Source organism: Scyliorhinus torazame, chromosome 14 (genome assembly GCF_047496885.1).
Source record: "Scyliorhinus torazame isolate Kashiwa2021f chromosome 14, sScyTor2.1, whole genome shotgun sequence".
Lineage (NCBI taxonomy): Eukaryota > Metazoa > Chordata > Chondrichthyes > Carcharhiniformes > Scyliorhinidae > Scyliorhinus > Scyliorhinus torazame.
The window spans coordinates 154,587,728-154,605,772 of NC_092720.1; the positions used below are offsets into that span (position 1 = coordinate 154,587,728).

Here is an 18,045-nt window from a genome sequence, read left to right on the forward strand (position 1 = left end):
CCTGTCCTGCCGGCGTAAATCAGAGTAGCTATTTACCGGCGGGACAAGGCGGCATGGGCGGGCTCCGGGGGGGGGGGCGCGGGGCGATCTGACCCCGGGGGTTGCCCCCACGGTGGCCTGGCCCGCGATCGGGGCCCACCGATCCGCGGGCGGGCCTGTGCCATGGGGGCACTCTTTCGCTTCCGCCTCCGCAACGGTCTCCACCATGGCGGAGGCGGAAGAGACTCCCTCCACTGCGCATGTGCGGGAAACTGTCAGCGGCCGCTGACGCTCCCGCGCATGCGCCGCCCCGACATGTCATTTCCGCGCCAGCTGGCGGGGCAACAAAGGCCGTTTCCGCCAGCTGGCGGGGCAGAAATCCCTCCGCCGCCGGCCTAGCCCCTCAATGTTGGGGCTCGGCCCCCAAAGATGCGGAGCATTCCACACCTTTGGGGCGGCGCGATGCCCGTCTGATTGGCGCCGTTTTGGGCGCCAGTCGGCGGACATCGCGCCGTTTGGGGAGAATTTTGCCCACTATCTTTTTTGCTTAGGCAGACAGCTCGAAAGTAACTTTTAAACGGTCAAAGTCTGGCAATGAAACATGAAAAGAGAGAGAGAGCTAATCTTCAGCTAAACTCAAAGTCAAAAGTGCACTCCATCACTGACACAGACTGACAGAACCCCCAAAAGACATCTCTAAAATGGAGACTAATGAGGACTAAACTAACAGAAAGACAACACAACACAAAGACACTATAGAAAGACTCCCTGACAGAATCAAAGACAGAAAGTAAGGACAGACAATACACAAGACAACACCCCAAAGACAACACCCTAAAATGGCGGGCGGAAACTTTTCATTTGTATCCTTTCATATCTGTCTTAAGTCATCTAATCACACCCCAATATAATCCTAATTGGTTTGGGTTAGACTCAAACACATTTGATTTGATGGCAAGCCGTCCATCTTCAATGTGCAACATCAGCTTTTTAATTGTTTCATGTCTACATGTTATGGAATGTGATATTCTGCTAATCTTTACCAGCAATAAACTGGTTGTAAGCTGGCTTGGCTAATGTAACAATTGAGACTTCATATCGAGAAAGATTGAGTGAAATATATATGATTCAATGCTCTTACAAACTGCATTGGACTCCTGCCACCTCGTTGCCATGGAACTCAGTCCTTGTCCTTGACAATTAGCACAAGCAGTGTCAAATTGTCTTGCAACTGTGCTGTTATAATCTATAATGGAATTTTATGCTGTTTCATGTATCATATTGAAGTCCTGAATTTATGTGTGCTGAAATTCTCATTTTTAAAATGAGTACTTAAACAGCTATCTTTTACCTATACTAGTTGTATTCGAAATACCTGGCTTCTACAGTCGGCCCTTTGGTAAATCGAAAAATTAAGTGAGATATATCAGAAAAGGTTAAATACATCATTAATGCAATAGGATAGGTAAAAGCGCAAAGAATCATTGCAGTTTTAAACAATAAAATGGACACTTAAAATACAACAGGCATTTCAAAATAATTATTAAAATTAATAAATTAATCAAATTTGACCCTACTGATTCAGTATTAATAAATTATACAATGTTAATAACACAGTCAAAATAATTATTATAATTAATAAATTAATCAAATTTGATCACATTGGTATGTTATGTAAATGATGAATACAGCTACACAGGAGAATAGGAAGAATTCTTATTGTGGACATTTCAGTGTGTCCAAACCACCCACAAATTTTATCCCAGAGAGAGATAAATTGGGGTGGATCAAGTTTTTGATTTCTTTTTGGATATGTAATGCCAAATCTTTAACTTCTTTAGAGTTATCTGGAATGAAAGTGCAACACTCTGCACCAATCAGGGCGCAGGTGCCACCTTTTTCAGCTAGCACATAGTCAAGTGCCATTCGATTTTGTAATACTACGGTTAACATTTTACAGATCTTAACATTGATATACTGATTGAAAATTGATATCATGATTACATAATTCAGCAATAAACAATTAATAATAACTTCATGTATACAAATAAAATGATTATACAATAAAAGTTGAACATATGATCTAGTAATAAATGGTAAAATGATTATCACAATTGACATCCTCTGGATTATACACAAAAGCTTGTTGAAAGTGTTAATTTTCTTAGAGACAAAAAAGAGGCGTATTGCTTGGAATGATGCCATTAGCATCTTTAAACTTTTTTTTTGTCACTCAAATGGACTGGGAGTAAAAGTTGGATTGCTGCCAAATTCCCGTTATCAAATTTCTTTGAACAACCTGTTCTTTTGGCTTTTAATCAAAGATTGTTGGTGTTTTTTTTAAACCAGCTTCCACATTGTTTGAAGTTTTAATTTCCAGGCTAATTCCAAACATTTATTTTAAAATACCAAATACAATAACTTATTAAATATATAACTGAACCAATCTTTTGCTGTATCTTGATTTTCTGTAGATGAATTTGTCGATTCTGTTAAAGGAAACACAGCTAACAAGATATGTTAATTTCTTTAAATTAATAAAGCAACGTTCAGAATAATGACAGTTTTCTTAAATTGACAGTACTTGGCAACTTTTTAGCGATACATTGAGGGTTCTTTAGCTGCTTTGATGGCAGCCGTTCTCTTCTGAGTAAGTTCTCTTTTTCCTTTGGAAATTTTCTGTCCCAAGTAAACATCTTTCTGGGCAATTTGTGCTTTGTGAAAGCTAGCTTTGTGACTATTAGTACTGAGGTGGTTCAAGACCACCTGTAAGTCTTTGTCATGATCATCTTTATTGATGGAGGTTATCAGAACATCATCTTCATATTGGATAATGGTGGAAGGCCGAACAGGCAGTTGCCTGAGATGATTCTGTAAAGCCATGTGGTAAACAGTTGGGCTATTATGATACTGTTGTTGATTAACTGTAAAAGCAAACCATGGTTGTAGTTGCTTAGCCAGTGTTGCTGACCAGAAGCCAAACTGGGTGTGTCTTGTTGGTACGTGTTACATGGTTGACCATGAGGTGGAAATGTATTGTAGTGAACATTGTCTACTTCATTATCATCTCTTGAATCCATCCGTTGTTTTGGATAGCATTTTGCCATCCAGTGTCCTACTCTACCACAGAAAAGACATTTTGGTATTTCCTTACGTGATTTTAATGGAGCAAGGGTACATGTTTGTTCTAGCGCTGGTGGTGAAATTGTAGTTACTGCTGATATTCCTGCAGGTGCTGCAACAGCCGCCGCTGGAGCAGCAGGTAACATGGGCTGGATTTGAACACTATCTTCGTCTGATTAATCTGACAAAGGAACTGATTTATTTTTAACAATTGATCCCGGCTATGCAATTGCCGATTGTGCCACTAAGTGGGGTGCTTGGGCTGCTTTCTGAGTTTGTTCAATTTTCTGCACAGAAAGCCTGTTTGTCAAAGAATTGCAGTGTTCAGTTACGTTGTTTATATCTCTCTCTAAAACACATCTTTCTTTCATTAACTTGCAATTTTCAAGTTCAATTCGCTCAGTTTTTAATTGCAATTGTCGGTATTTTGACTCCACTTCAAAGACTTGATTTTGGAATTCTGTTATTTGAAAAGATAACTGCTGGAGTTCAGAGGTTTTGTTTTGCAAATCTGTTTTAATTTCATCATAATGCTCAAGTTTGGATTTTGCAACTCGCAAATCTGTTTTAATTTCATCATAATGCTCAAGTTTGGATTTTGCATCTTGCAATTCTTCAACAACTGCAATTAGTTGGTTTTTAGTGGACCTATATTCCTCATCACTTTGCTCAGTATTTAATTGCGACTGTTGGTATTTTGACTCCACTTAAAAAACTTGATTTTGAAATTCTCCGATTTGAACAGATAACTGCTGGAGTTCAGAGGTTTTATTTTGCAAATCTGTTCTAATTTCATCATAATGCTCAAGTTTGGATTTTGCAACTTGCAAATCTGTTTTACTTTCATCATAATGCTCAAGTTTGGATTTTGCATCTTGCAATTCTTCAACAACTGCAATTAGTTGGTCTTTCGTGGACTGAAGCTGATGATCACTTTTATTTTTAATAATGATCTTTTGCTGACTGTGTATCTGTCCCGTAATTACCAGGGACCATTTTACACATTCTGCACCGTGTAATCGTTTGCATTTTCCCCATGCTCTCTTGATATTATTGAAGGACCCCTGTCCTCTGGGGATATCATACTTTGATTCAATTTTTTTTGAGGTTTCACATAGGTTAAATTGTCTACGAGTGAAAGATCTACAATCCCCCAACATATCTTCAACAGAAACATTTGGTATTCCAGTACCCCCCTTGGATGTAGTGGGGAGTAATTTTCTGCCTGCTAAAGGCTCTGAATCTACACTTTGATTTGGAACAGCCATAACTTTTCTTGATCGCTGACTGCCGTGACAATTTTTTTTTTTTTAGTCCCGTTTTATTTTAGTTACTGCAGTGACTAATCTTCCAGTCACATCTATGTTAGTCTGAACGACTGGCACTTGATTTATTTAACACAGTCTATAAAAAATGTTCTTTTCAAGGGTCGAAGTACTGATTGATGCGGCTTTAAGACTTTTAATGGGTGAAAAAGATATTTCTTACCCTAGTCTAGCCGTGGGTTCCGGCTGTCTTCTGGGCCTCCTCCAATTATCTCCGAAGCTTCCCGAAGGTTCCGGACCTCCTCCGATTATCTTTGAAGCTTTCCGTCATCACCTGGGCCTCCGAAGGTCGTTCAGTACTCCCCCCCCCAGCTGCTGACTACGCCAAATGTAGGAATCTATAATTGATGGGATCTTAACTTGCCGAACTACGCCAAGTTTGGGGGAATCTGTAATTTATGGGATCTTAACCTGTCGAACTACGCCAAGTTTGGGGGAAGCTTAGTTGATGAAACAAAGTCCTGGCGCAATACGACAAGTTGTAAGATTTGTAATATTTTTGGACTATGCCAAGTTGTTCAATTCCTTGTATTATTCGATAGTGTAAAGTTGAAGGAATTTATATTATCTCTGCTATTCGGTTACCAGTAGCACTTTGCGAATACTGGGACTCAGCAGAAACTTCAGTTAAAAGTTCTCAGGTGCCAAAAATAATTGTTTTATTTGTAGTCGCTTGATTACAATTTGAAAGTCATTTAAAAGGCAATTCGTAGACAATTCGAAGCTTTCAGAGAATTACAGACATTATCTTTTTTGCTTAGGCAGACAGCTCGAAAGTAACTTTTAAACGGTCAAAGTCTGGCAATGAAACATGAAAAGAGAGAGAGAGAGCTAATCTTCAGCTAAACTCAAAGTCAAAAGTGCACTCCATCACTGACACAGACTGACAGACTGACAGAACCCCCAAAATACATCTCTAAAATGGAGACTATTAAGGACAAAACTGACTAAACTAACAGAAAGACAACACAACACAAAGACACTATAGAAAGACTCACTGACAGAATCAAAGACAGAAATTAAGGACAGACAATACACAAGACAACACCCCAAAGACAACACCCTAAAATGGCGGGCGGAAACTTTTCAGTTGTACACTTTCATATCTGTCTTAAGTCATCTAATCAAACCCCAATATAATCCTAATTGGTTTGAGTTAGACTCAAACACATTTGATTTGATGGCAAGCCGTCCATCTTCAATGTGTAACATCAGCTTTTTAATTGTTTCATGTCTACATGTTCTGGAATGTGATATTCTGCTAATCTTTACCAGCAATAAACTGGTTGTAAGCTGGCTTGGCTAATGTAACAATTGAGACTTCATATCGAGAAAGATTGAGTAAAATATATATGATTCAATGCTCTTACAAACTGCATTGGACTCCTGCCACCTCGTTGCCATGGAACTCAGTCCTTGTCCTTTACAATCAGCACAACAGTGTCAAATTGTCTTGCAACTGTGCTGTTATAATCTATAATGGAATTTTATGCTGTTTCATGTATCATATTGAAGTCCTGAATTTATGTGTGCTGAAATTCTCATTTTTAAAATGAGTACTTAAACAGCTATCTTTTACCTATACTAGTTGTATTCGAAATACCTGGCTTCTACAGCCTCCTCCTCTAATTATTTTTTTAATTGTCCACCACCATTGAAGACTGGATGTGACAGGATTGCAGAGCTTAAATCTGATCCGTTGGTTGTGGGATTTCTTAGCTCTGTCTGTTACTTGCTGCTTATGTTGTTTGGCATGCAAGGAGTCCTGTGTTGTAGCTTCACCAAGTTGACACCTCATTTTTTGGTATGCCTGATGTTGCTCCTGGCATGCCCTCCTGCACTCTTCATTGAACCAGGGAAGATGGCGCATATGTTGTGCCATGAGGTTGCAAATTGTGTTGGATACTATTCTGCTGCTGTTGATGACCCACAGCGCCTCATGGATGTCCAGTCTTGAGTTGCGAGACCTGTTCGAAATCTATCCCATTTAGAGAGCTTTACAGGGTTGACAGGGCTTGGTTTTCTGTTGCTTCTGGTCTCTCCAGTTTCATCCTAAATCAATGTTTCTGCACCGGTTTCATACAACTGAGTGGCTAGCTAGGTCAATTCAGGGGGCATTCAAGAGTCAACCACATTGATGTGGGTCTGGAGTCACATATAGGCCCAAACAGATAAGAAGGGCTGTTTTCCTTCCCATAGGACATTAGTGAACCAGATTTATTTTTTAAAACAATAATCAATAATAATTTCATGGCCACTATTTAATCCCAGATTCATTTGATGGAATTGAATTTTCACAAGCTACCATGGATTTGAAACAGTGTCCCCTGAGCATTAGCATGGGCCTCTGGAATACAGGTCCAGTGACATTACCGTGTCATTACGTGATGCACAGTCACTTTATCGGATCTCTTCTTGTCCACTGTGTCTGATCACAGCCACAACCCTCTGAGTTGTCAGTGTATAAAAATCTGAGTGTCAGTAAGAGCACACTCTGACAGGGCGGCCTCCAGTTTTAGAATAGTTGTACAAATTTATAAAGCTGTCACATAAACAACATGAGGAATATGAAATTGACAGACTGCACTGGAATTTATCTAAGTCCGTATATGTGGATCTTTCAGCCCATACAGCTTCATCAACAGTGACTTTACTGCCCTCAAAGTTTACCATTTAGGCCACCATCCAGTTTGCCAAATAGTTGCACTGGCCCTGGGGATTTCCAGTGAGTGTCTCTCTTTCAGAGTGAGGATTTAGTGCCGATCTTTCTCGCCCTGTCTCATTTCCCAGTTTGACACTTGGACTCTCTCCCCTCTGTTCTCTCTCTGTCCCTAACCTGCCCCTTTTTTCTGTTTATTCTCCACCACTCTCTGGGATTTTCCAATCAGCTTCTTCCTGACTAATATTTCCTGGAATTCCCCCTGTGTTAAACACATTTGATTTCACTCCCTTTCTGTCCATTCTCCACATTCAAATACAGTCCAGATATTTCAAACACACCAATCAGGCTGCCCTGTGTCTTTTCATCATGTGTTACTGGGTAGATGAGATTGGAACAGGTTAGTTATATTCTGGGGCTCTGACTACACAACCTGCTTCACAATGTCAGAGTATTAGAGCGGAGAAAGAAAGAGTTATATTGCTGTAGCGCCTTTCCCATCCACAGTATATTCCAAAGAACTTTACAGCCACTGAAATACTCTTAAATGTTGTTATGTTAGAATCCTCACAGCCTGTTAGTGCACAGCAAGATCCCACAGGTAGCAAAGTGATAGTAACTATAACCTGTTTTTGATATGTTGATTGGAGGTAAATCGATATTGAACAGGAGAGTGGTGATAACTCCCATGTTCTTTTTTTATTTTTTGGTTATTTTTTTATAAATTTCGAATACCCAATTATTTTTTTCCGACTAAAAAGCAATTTAGCGTAGCCAATCTACCTACCCTGCACATCGTTTTGGGTTGTGGGAGTAAGACCCATTCAGACATGGGGAGAATGTGCAAACTCCACACGGACAGTGACTCAGGGCCAGGATTGAACCTGGGTCCTCAGCACCGTGAGGCAGCAGTGCTAACCACCGTGCCGCCTCCCATGCATCTGCAACAATGCAATGCTGCCTTTGTCCTGTAGTGTCAGGTCATAGAATTCCTACAATACAGGAGGCTAATTGGCTCTTCGAGTCCTCACTGACCCTCTGAAAGAGTACACTACGTAGACCCCTGCCCTACCTCCGTAACTCCACCTGACCTTTGGACACTAAGAGGCAATTAGGCATGGCCAATCCACCTAACCTGCACACCTGTGGACTATGGGAGGAAATCGGAGCACCCAAAGGAAACCCACACAGATATGGGGAGATGTGCAAACTCCCCATAGACTGTCACTGTGGAAGGGAAATTAACATAAACCAACTTGGAAGCATGCTGGGAAATGCTTGACTATAGTTCAACACTGCTTTTTAGTGAAAATAAGTAGGTCAGGTAACACAAACGAAATACTGCTTAATATTCTGGTCTCGGCCTTATTATGATAACACATTGTCCTCTGAAAGATAACAAAATGTGTATTCGAGTTGTTTTTAGCCATGGGCAAGAACATACGTACCACGTATTTCATCTTGCGTACTTTCCAAGGTCTATTTAATATAAACATGCCTGTTTACTTCAAGCTGTTATTTCAGACTATGAAGATATGCTCCCTTCAATCGAATCTCAGAGTGCAGTGCTTTGGCTTTTGCAGCTGGAACACTCCGCAAATATATTTCTGTAAATAAATGTCCTTAAATCGAACCTCGAGGAATTTGTCTTTATTATGATTTCCACGACAGTCACCCAAGGTCAGATTTGAACCTGCGTCGCTGGTGCTATGAGGCAGTAGTGCTAAACCCTGTGCCGCCCAACTTATAAACTCAAGGCTCTCAAAGATGATTGAAGCCACAAACCTCTGACTCAGATGCATGACTGCTACCCACAGAAGCACAGCTAAGGGACCACTATTTGTCCAACCAGCTCTTTATTACCATATCCAGTCTAAACGCGAGCCCATGGTTACTCTCCCACACTCTTTAATATCCTACTCAGTCTCCTAATACCAATCTATCACTTGAAAACTAATCTCATTGCCCCACTCTCTCTCAATTCCAAATTAATCCCACATCTTGCACTCGTTCCATTGCCCTCTATAAAGTCGCTTTTATAAATGTGATAACATTTTGTATAATTGTGGTATTTTCCTGCTTTAATATTTCCCACCTAAATGCTGCCCAATGACTACTTTATTCAAAAACACAGGTTCAGTTTCCAGCTGTAACTGATAACATCCTGCTCTCCAAGAGCACCACCTCTCTCAACCCCTCTTGCTTCTCTCCAAACCAGCATTTTAATTGTCCTACATCCAGTACTCAATGAACAGAAATTTCCTCCAATTCATTATTTGGTAGATCAAAATCATTGGTGGGATTTTCCAGCCCTTCCAGCCAGTGGGATCTTCGGTCCCTGGGTTCCCCTTCAGTGGGATGCGCGAGCAACTCAAATAGTCACTGATTTTGGCAAGAGCGGAATATCACACCGGTCACCAATGGCAAGCTGCCTCTGCCAGAGGAAAACCTGCTGCAAAGGGGAGCTTGAAAATCCCAGCCATTGTGGTTAGCCCCCTCTATAAACATTGCTTTCTTTACCAACTCCAGCCTTCTCACTGACAACTCATAGAATCCCTACGGTGCAGAACAGGCCATTCGACACGTCAAGTCTTCATCAACCTTCTGAAAGAGTACCCTACCTAGGCCCACTCCCCCACCCACCCCATTTCACTATCCTACCCTGCACAGGCCTGAGCACTAAGGGGCAATGCAGCATGACCTATCCACATAACCTGCACATCTTTGGGCACTAAGGGGTAATTGATCATGGCCAATCTACCTAACCTGCTCATTTGGACAGTCGGTGGGAACCAGAGAACTTGGAGGAAACCGTCGGAGACACGGATGAGAAAGTGCAAACTCCACACAGTCACTCAAAGCCGGAATTGAACCCAGATCCCTGGCACTATGAGGCAGCAATGCTAACCACTGTCTGTGGTTATCTAAACTGTCGGAGGCTGAACCAGACTGTTCATAACCTTGGTGTCACATGTGCAGTGGTACCGGGTAAAGGCAGGGGAATTGCACGAAGCCATGATGCTCGTTTGGAGAGTTGGTGCTGACATGATGGGCCTGTATCATCAATCTGCACTGTAACAATTCTGTGATCACTAAGACCACCTAATTCCACCTCTCCAATGTGTCCTGACTTCACTCCTGTCTCAGGTCATCTGCTGCTGACACCCTCACTCCTGCCTTCATGCCTCTAGACTTGACTATTCCAACACACTTCTGTCTGCTCTCCCACATTCCCGTACCGGCCTCCCCGAACAGGCGCCGGGATGTGGCGACTAGGGGCTTTTCACAGTAACTTCATTTGAAGCCTACTTGTGACAATAAGCGATTTTCATTTCATTTTCATTTCACATTCTACTCTCTGTAAACTTGAGGTTGTCCAAAATTCTCACATGATCCATCTGTTGCCTGATTTACTCACGGTTAAGCAAAGCCTTCAGTTTAAAATTATTACATGAGCTTTCTAATCTCTCTGAGGCCTCTCCCCTCCTTTTCTCTGTAGTTTCCTCCAGACCCACAGCCCTGTCAGATCACTGCACTTCTAATTCTGTTTCCTGAGCAGCCCCAATTTTAACCACTCAATATGATTAGTGAGCAGGGCGTTACTGGAAAAGGGTAAAGGATGAGAGGACACAGATTTAAAGTGATTCACAAAACAAGGCACCATTGGCTGTGCCTTCAGCTGCCTGAGCTCCAACCTCTGCAATTCCCTCCCTAAATGTTTCCACCTCCCTGGAACATGATTGTTAAGACCTACTTTTGCGACCAAGCCTTCTGTAGCTCAATGTCAAATTTTGTTAACATACCTGTGAAGCATCTTGGGACAATTTATTGCTTGAAAGGAGTTGCATGTTATATGGGACTGTCTAAGCCTAAATGTAATCCGGTCCGGTGTAACTGTGATAAATACTTACCACAGAAATCCTTAGTCAAGTTATTGCTTAACCGTGAAACAGTGCAGGTCAGTGAACAAAGGGAAGATAGGGGAGCGGAACACGACATGCATAGATTTGGATGACTTCAGGTGTACAAAGGGTAGAATGTTATAGAGCAGCCAGGAGTGTTGGAATAGTTGAACCCAGAGGTAACAGCAGGAGCCAAGTTTCAGCAGCAGATGAGCTGAGGTGGACAATGTTGTGGAGGTGGATATGGGTGGCGTTTCTGATGTCACGCATATGCAACCTTTGTGATTAGGCCCTCACAATCTCTGTGCTCCTGGCTTCTCATTGGTTAGAAAATATTATAATTTGTGGGCCACATTTGCCCAAGTTGCCACTTTTTCTCACCAAGCAACTTCCTACACCATGACTGTGCAGTGGAACTTGGTGTTTTGCATGAGCGTGTTTGGAGAAATTAAGAAAGTTTGGGATGGGTGCAGCAGTGGAACAAACACGGGGTGTACAACAATGAGCAAAGGTTCAAGGCGTGAACCATTGCATCAACTGGGAGGGCTGCCAACTCCAAGCTGGTTCTCCAGGTGAAGTGGCTGTGCTATTGTTTCAGAAGCTGGAAGAATACTCAGAAGCTGGAAGAATACCAGGTGACGGCAGGGTAGCTTTTCTGTTTGCTTGATCTGTTCTTTTGTATTGTAGCTCTAGGTTTCTTTCTGGCAAACTTTTACTTAATTAATTTGGATTCTCAGCAGCATATTCTTTAAAGCCTGACCGCCTCACCCCTTCAAACAGCCCCTCCACTCACCCCATTACTTCTGTGTTGAACGTGACCGTTAATAGACATCGATATATTTTCAGGGACTCTCCAGGACTATCTTTCAATTGTGGATATGCTGCCTCTGGTTCATGTCAGCCATGACACATTCTGACCAGCTGCTGTGTGAGACAGGGTGTGCCCATGATGTTCAATCTTGGAAATGTCCCCCCCCCCCCCCCCCCCATCTCTGCTTCCCTTGTTCAAAGCTATTTGCAATTCTATACTGTATTGACCCACTGACTTCATTTATTGCTCGTTCATAAAACGTCTGAATCAGTTCTCACCGTGAGGTTCACATCCCAAAGCATTAGTCGAGGATCAACAGTAGGGGATACCAGAAAGGGGGAAAATACATTTTAGTCAATTGTCAGTGGTTTTAAACAGGTTGTTTCAATTTTTATTGTGTATTATTACTTTATGTATCACTTTCTGCTCATTCTTTGTGATCTTAACTGTCTTTTTTAAATCTGTAAAGCCCAAGTTTGCAGGTTTTTGAATGCAAATTGTTTCTACAATGTTTCGTTGAACAACCAGTATAAACAAAAAATGTATTTTAATGCTTTACCCAATTACCCATATCTCAAAACACTTGACAGCTAATGAAATAATTTTTGAAATTTAGTCACTGTTGTAATGTAGGAATGTGGCCGCCAATATGAGCATAGCAAGCTCCCTACATAGCCGTCCCTAATTGCCTTTAAACTGAGTGGCTTGCTGGGCCGTTTCTGAGGGAATTTCAGAGTCACATTGCTGTGGGTCTGGAGTCACATGTAGGCCAGACTAGGAAAGGACAGCAGGTTTCTTTCCCTAAAGAACATTAGTGAACTAGAAGCGTTTTTAAAACAATTGACAACGGTTTCATGGTCGGCATTAAGCTTTTAATTCTTGATTTTTATTGTCGAATTCAAATTCGTAGCCGGGTTCCCAGAGCATTACCCTGGGTCTCTGGATTATTAGTTCAGTGATAATACCGCTGAACCATCACCTCTCCTTTTGTGATGGTGACTGAGGTCGAACTCCCCTGTCTTTGCAATAGTTTAGGATGTGAATACTTTTGTGCAGGTACACGGGGGGGCGATTCTCCCAAATGGAGCCCAAGTGTTCGCCCCGTCATGAAAGCCGTCGCGTTTCACGACGGCGTGAACCGGGCCCGGGTATGACCTATTCTGTCCCCCACAGGGGGCCAGCTGGAGTGGTTCACGTCGCTTCAGCCTCCCTTCCTGGCACCAAATGGGCACCGTGCCAACCTGCGCATGCGCGGGGGGACTTCTTCTGCGCGCTGGCCCCGACGCAACATGGTGTCGGTGTTCAGGTGCCAGCCACGCAGGAAAGTAGGCCCGGGGGGGGGAGGAGGAGAGGCCAGCCCGCTGATTGGTGGGCCCCGATCGCGGGCCAGACCCCATCAGAGGCCCCCCCGGGGACGGAGACCCCCCCATCCCCCCCACTGGCCGCCCCCCGGCCCTTCGCGCAGAGTTGCCGCTGGCAGCGACCAGAGCTGAACGGCGCTGGCGGGAGTCTGTCGTATCCGCGCGGCCGCTTGGCCCATCCGGGCCGGAGAATCGGCGCCCCTGCCGATTCCAGCAGCCCGCGCCACGTCAGACGCTGCGGCGCAAATGGCGCCGATTCTCCGCACCTCGGAGCGTCGGGGCGCGGTTGCGCCGATTCTCCGGCCCGGCGCGAGAATCGCCCCAAAGTTTCTGGAGAGAGTAAACATCGACATTTTACCATCTTACTGTGAACTAAGAAAACTGTAATTGCATACTCCAATGATGTTTACAGAAGCATTATATTTATTTTAAATTCACAAAGAGGAGGGCACTTTAAGAAATCGAAAATTGAAAATCATTCACTCCCCTTCCTGAGACAGTGAAATTATTTGGTAACTATTCCATTGCTGGTCTTGGTTTCGATTTGATTGAAGAGATATCTTCTTCAGCTCATTGTGCCTCTGCAGCATACCTGTGGTGCAGATCACCAACATCCTCCTGAGACACTTTGATCCACCCATTTTCTCTCATGTGATACACTGTGAAACAAAACAAGGCACAGTTATTTCTCAGACTACAAAAGCAACAAATTTCAGTCCTGCAACTTTAGTTTCATGACAAACTCACAAAGAGGAACTTGCTGTGCAAGTGAGCACAGGTGTCATTTCAGGAATTAACATTGGTGGGAGGATCGAAAGCCAGTGGGCCGCAGAATCGCCGGGGGGGGCCCGGCAACCGGCGCGGCGCGATTCCCACCCCCGCCGAATATCCGGTACCGGAGAATTTGGCAACCGGCAGGGGCGGGATTCACGCCAGCCCCCGGCAATTCTCCGACCCGGCGGGGGGTCGGAGAATCCCGCCCCAGGGGTCACCCAATTTGTGGGGCCCAAACTGAAGGACCGCCCAAAAGAGCGCGAAAACCCCCAAGTATAAGAAGAATAGTCCGCCACATATTCGTCCCATCTTGGACCTGGTACGGCGGTCACGGCCATCTCCGGGGCGGGATTCTCCGACCCCCCCCCGGAGAATTGCCGGGGGCTGGTGTGAATCCCGCCCCTGCCGGTTGCCAAATTCTCCGGCACCGGATATTCGGCGGGGGTGGGAATCGCGCAGGGCCGGTTGACGGCCCCCCCCCCCGGCGGTTCTCCGGCCCACTGGCTTTCGATCCTCCCACCAATGTTAATTCCTGAAATGACCAATGGAAGGATGCTTTTCTAATTGGAGGGCTGTGACCACAGGGCTCAGTACTGGGACCTTTGCTCTTTGTAGTATATATAAATGATTTGGAGGAAAATGTAACTGGTCTGATTAGTAAGTTTGCAGACGACACAAAGGTTGGTGGAATTGCGGATAGCGATGAGGACTGTCAGAGGATACAGCAGGATTTAGATTGTTTGGAGACTTGGGCGGAGAGATGGCAGATGGAGTTTAATCCGGACAAATGTGAGGTAATGCATTTTGGAAGGTCTAATGCAGGTAGGGAATATACAGTGAATAGTAGAACCCTCAAGAGTATTGAAAGTCAAAGAGATCTAGGAGTACAGGTCCACAGGTCATTGAAAGGGGCAACACAGGTGGAGAAGGTAGTCAAGAAGGCATACGGCATGCTTGCCTTCATTGGCCGGGGCATTGAGTATAAGAATTAGCAAGTCATGTTGCAGCTATAGAACCTTAGTTAGGCCACACTTGGAGTATAGTGTTCAATTCTGGTCGCCACACTACCAGAAGGATGTGGAGGCTTTAGAGCGGGTGCAGAAGAGATTTACCAGAATGTTGCCTGGTATGGAGGGCATGAACTATGAGGAGCGGTTGAATAAACTTGGTTTGTTCTCACTGGAACGAAGGAGGTTGAGGGGAGACCTGATAGAGGTCTACAAAATTATGAGGGGCATAGACAGAGTGGATAGTCAGAGGCTTTTCCCCAGGGCAGAGGGGTCAATTACTAGGGGGCATAGGTTTAAGGTGAGAGGGGCAAGGTTTAGAGTAGATGTACGAGGCAAGTTTTTTACACAGAGGGTAGTGGGTGCCTGGAACTCGCTACCGGAGGAGGTGGTGGAAGCAGGGACGATAGGGACATTTAAGGGGCATCTTGACAAATACATGAATAGGATGGGAATAGAGGGATACGGACCCAGGAAGTGTAGAAGATTGTAGTTTAGTCGGGCAGCATGGTCGGCACGGGCTTGGAGGGCCGAAGGGCCTGTTCCTGTGCTGTACATTTCTTTGTTCTTTGTTGTTCTTTGTCCAATTGCAGCAACACCAGAAGCAAGTCCAAGTTCAACGCTCACTACCAGACGGATGAGCCTAGCTGAGAAGATCTCGAGAAAATCCAGAATTGAACAGCGGCCAGTGTTTCTCTGACCTAAGCCGGGTACCCGAAGTTAAGTACAGGTTGTCTTTGTTGATAGGTGTAGTTAACTAGTAGTGTTTATGTTGCATGACTAATTGTGTGTAAATAAAGTACCCTTGACCTTGAACTAATTAACTGGTGTTTGGCTCTTTGATCGATAGCCGGTTGAACCTTGTAGTGGTATCATTAGAACATAGAACATTACAGCGCAGTACAGGCCCTTCAGCCCTCGATGTTGCGCCGACCTGTGAAACCACTCTCAAGCCCATCTACACTATTCCCTTATCGTCCTTATGTCTATCCAATGACCATTTGAATGCCCTTAGTGTTGGCGAGTCTACCACTGTTGCAGGCAGGGCATTCCACACCCTTACTACTCTCTGAGTAAAGAACCTACCTCTGGCATCTGTCTTATATCTATCTCCCCTCAATTTAAAGCTATGTCCCCTCGTGCTAAATATCACATCCGAGGAAAAAGGCTCTCACTGTCCACCCTATCCAATCCTCTGATCATCTTGTATGCCTCAATTAAGTCACCTCTTAACCTTCTTCTAAAAACAGCCTCAAGTCCTCAGCCTTTCCTCATAAGATCTTCCCTCCATACCAGGCAACATTCTGGTAAATCTCCTCTGCACCCTTTCCAATGCTTCCACATCCTTCCTATAATGCGGCGACCAGAATTGCACGCAATACTCCAAATGCGGCCGCACCAGAGTTTTGTAAAGCTGCAACATGACCTCATGGTTCCGAAACTCAATCCCTCTACCAATAAAAACTAACACACCGTACGCCTTCTTAACAACACTCTCAACCTGGGTGGCAACTTTCAGGGATCTATGTACATGGACACCGAGATCTCTCTGCTCATCCACACTGCCAGGAATCTTACCATTAGCCCAGTACACTGTCTTCCTGTTATTCCTTCCAAAATGAATCACCTCACACTTTTCTGCATTAAACTCCATTTGCCACCTCTCAGCCCAGCCCTGCAGCTGTGTCCCTCTGTAACTTGTAACATCCTTCCGCACTGTCCACAACTCCACCGACTTTAGTGTCATCTGCAAATTTACTCACCCATCCTTCCATGCCCTCCTCCAGGTCATTTATAAAAATGACAAACAGCAGTGGCCCCAAAACAGATCCTTGTGGTACACCAGTCTGAACATTTCCCATCAACCACCATCCTTTGTCTTCTTCCAGCTAGCCAATTTCTGATCCAAACTGCTAAATCACCCTGAATCCCATGGTATTTTCTGCAGTAGCCTACCGTGGGGAACCTTATCAAATGCTTTACTGAAATCCATTTACATCACATCAACTGCTTTACCCTCATCCACCTGTTTGGTCACCTTCTCAAAGAACTCAACAAGGTTTGTGAGGCACGAACTACCCTTCACAAAACCGTGTTGACTATCTCTAATCAAACTATTCCTTTCCAGATGATTATACACCCTATCTCTTATAAACCTTTCCAAGATTTTGCCCACAGCAGAAGTAAGGCTCACTGGTCTATAGTTACCGGGGTTGTCTCTACTTCCCTTCTTGAACAGGGGACAACATTTGCTATCCTCCAGTCTTCTGGCACTATTCCTGTAGACAAAGATGACTTAAAGATCAAAGCCAAAGGCTCAGCAATCTCCTCCCTAGCTTCCCAGAGAATCCTAGGATAAATCCCATCCGGCCCATCGATACCTGGCGACTCTAAGCATTAGAATACATAACATAGAAAGAAGTGCAAACTCACTGATTGCCATAATTGAAACAGAGACACAGAAAAGACAGAGTAAAAGAGTAAGAGAAGAAAAGCACAACAAATCCCACCCCCAACTCCTCTCCCACTTGACCTTAACCCCTTCCAAGATGCAACGTCCTCCTATAATATCCACCCGTAAATTCCTGAGGTACTTCCTTCTTCCATCCCCCCAGTGTCAAAACCATTTCCAACAATGAGGATGGCAGCGCTACCGGAAACGACAGGAAAACCTTCCCCGCAAAGTCTCCCACCTGAAGATATCTAAAGCGTTTTGTCCGTGAAACCCAAAGTTTCTGACAGCTCCTCCAGGCTCGGGAACCCCCCCCCTCCAGAAACAAGTCCCCATGCCCTCTACCCCCTTGAAATTTGCCATTCAGTCTTGCCGGCTCAAATATATGCTTGTCACAAATCGGTGCCCATTTCCACATCCTTCCGAATTTAAATTGATGCCAAATTTTCAAAGTTACAACCACTACTGGGTTACCTGGATACTTCCCTGGGGAGAACGGCAGTGTCCACAACTTCGTCCCCCTATAGGTTCCCAACTCCATCCTCACCCACACTGCCTCCTGGTCCCCAAACCAACCCAACACCTTCTCCAATACTAGTGGATCAAGCTTGGCAACGCCAGGCCTCCCGACTGCCCGTCCCTCTGCCGGACC

General features: G+C 44.2%; 1 protein-coding gene across 1 annotated transcript in view; it reads right to left on the reverse strand.

Annotated features, from left to right (window-relative positions):
* Positions 1-13,560: 13,560 nt before the first annotated feature.
* The window catches only part of LOC140390092 (proteasome subunit beta type-8-like), an 86,784-nt gene continuing 82,299 nt past the window's right edge, over positions 13,561-18,045 (reverse strand). Inside the window, exon 6 of the mRNA XM_072474996.1 lies at positions 13,561-13,819. Within this exon, the coding sequence (XP_072331097.1) occupies positions 13,731-13,819 (89 nt within the window). The 3' untranslated portion in view covers positions 13,561-13,730. The remainder of the gene's footprint in view (positions 13,820-18,045) is intronic.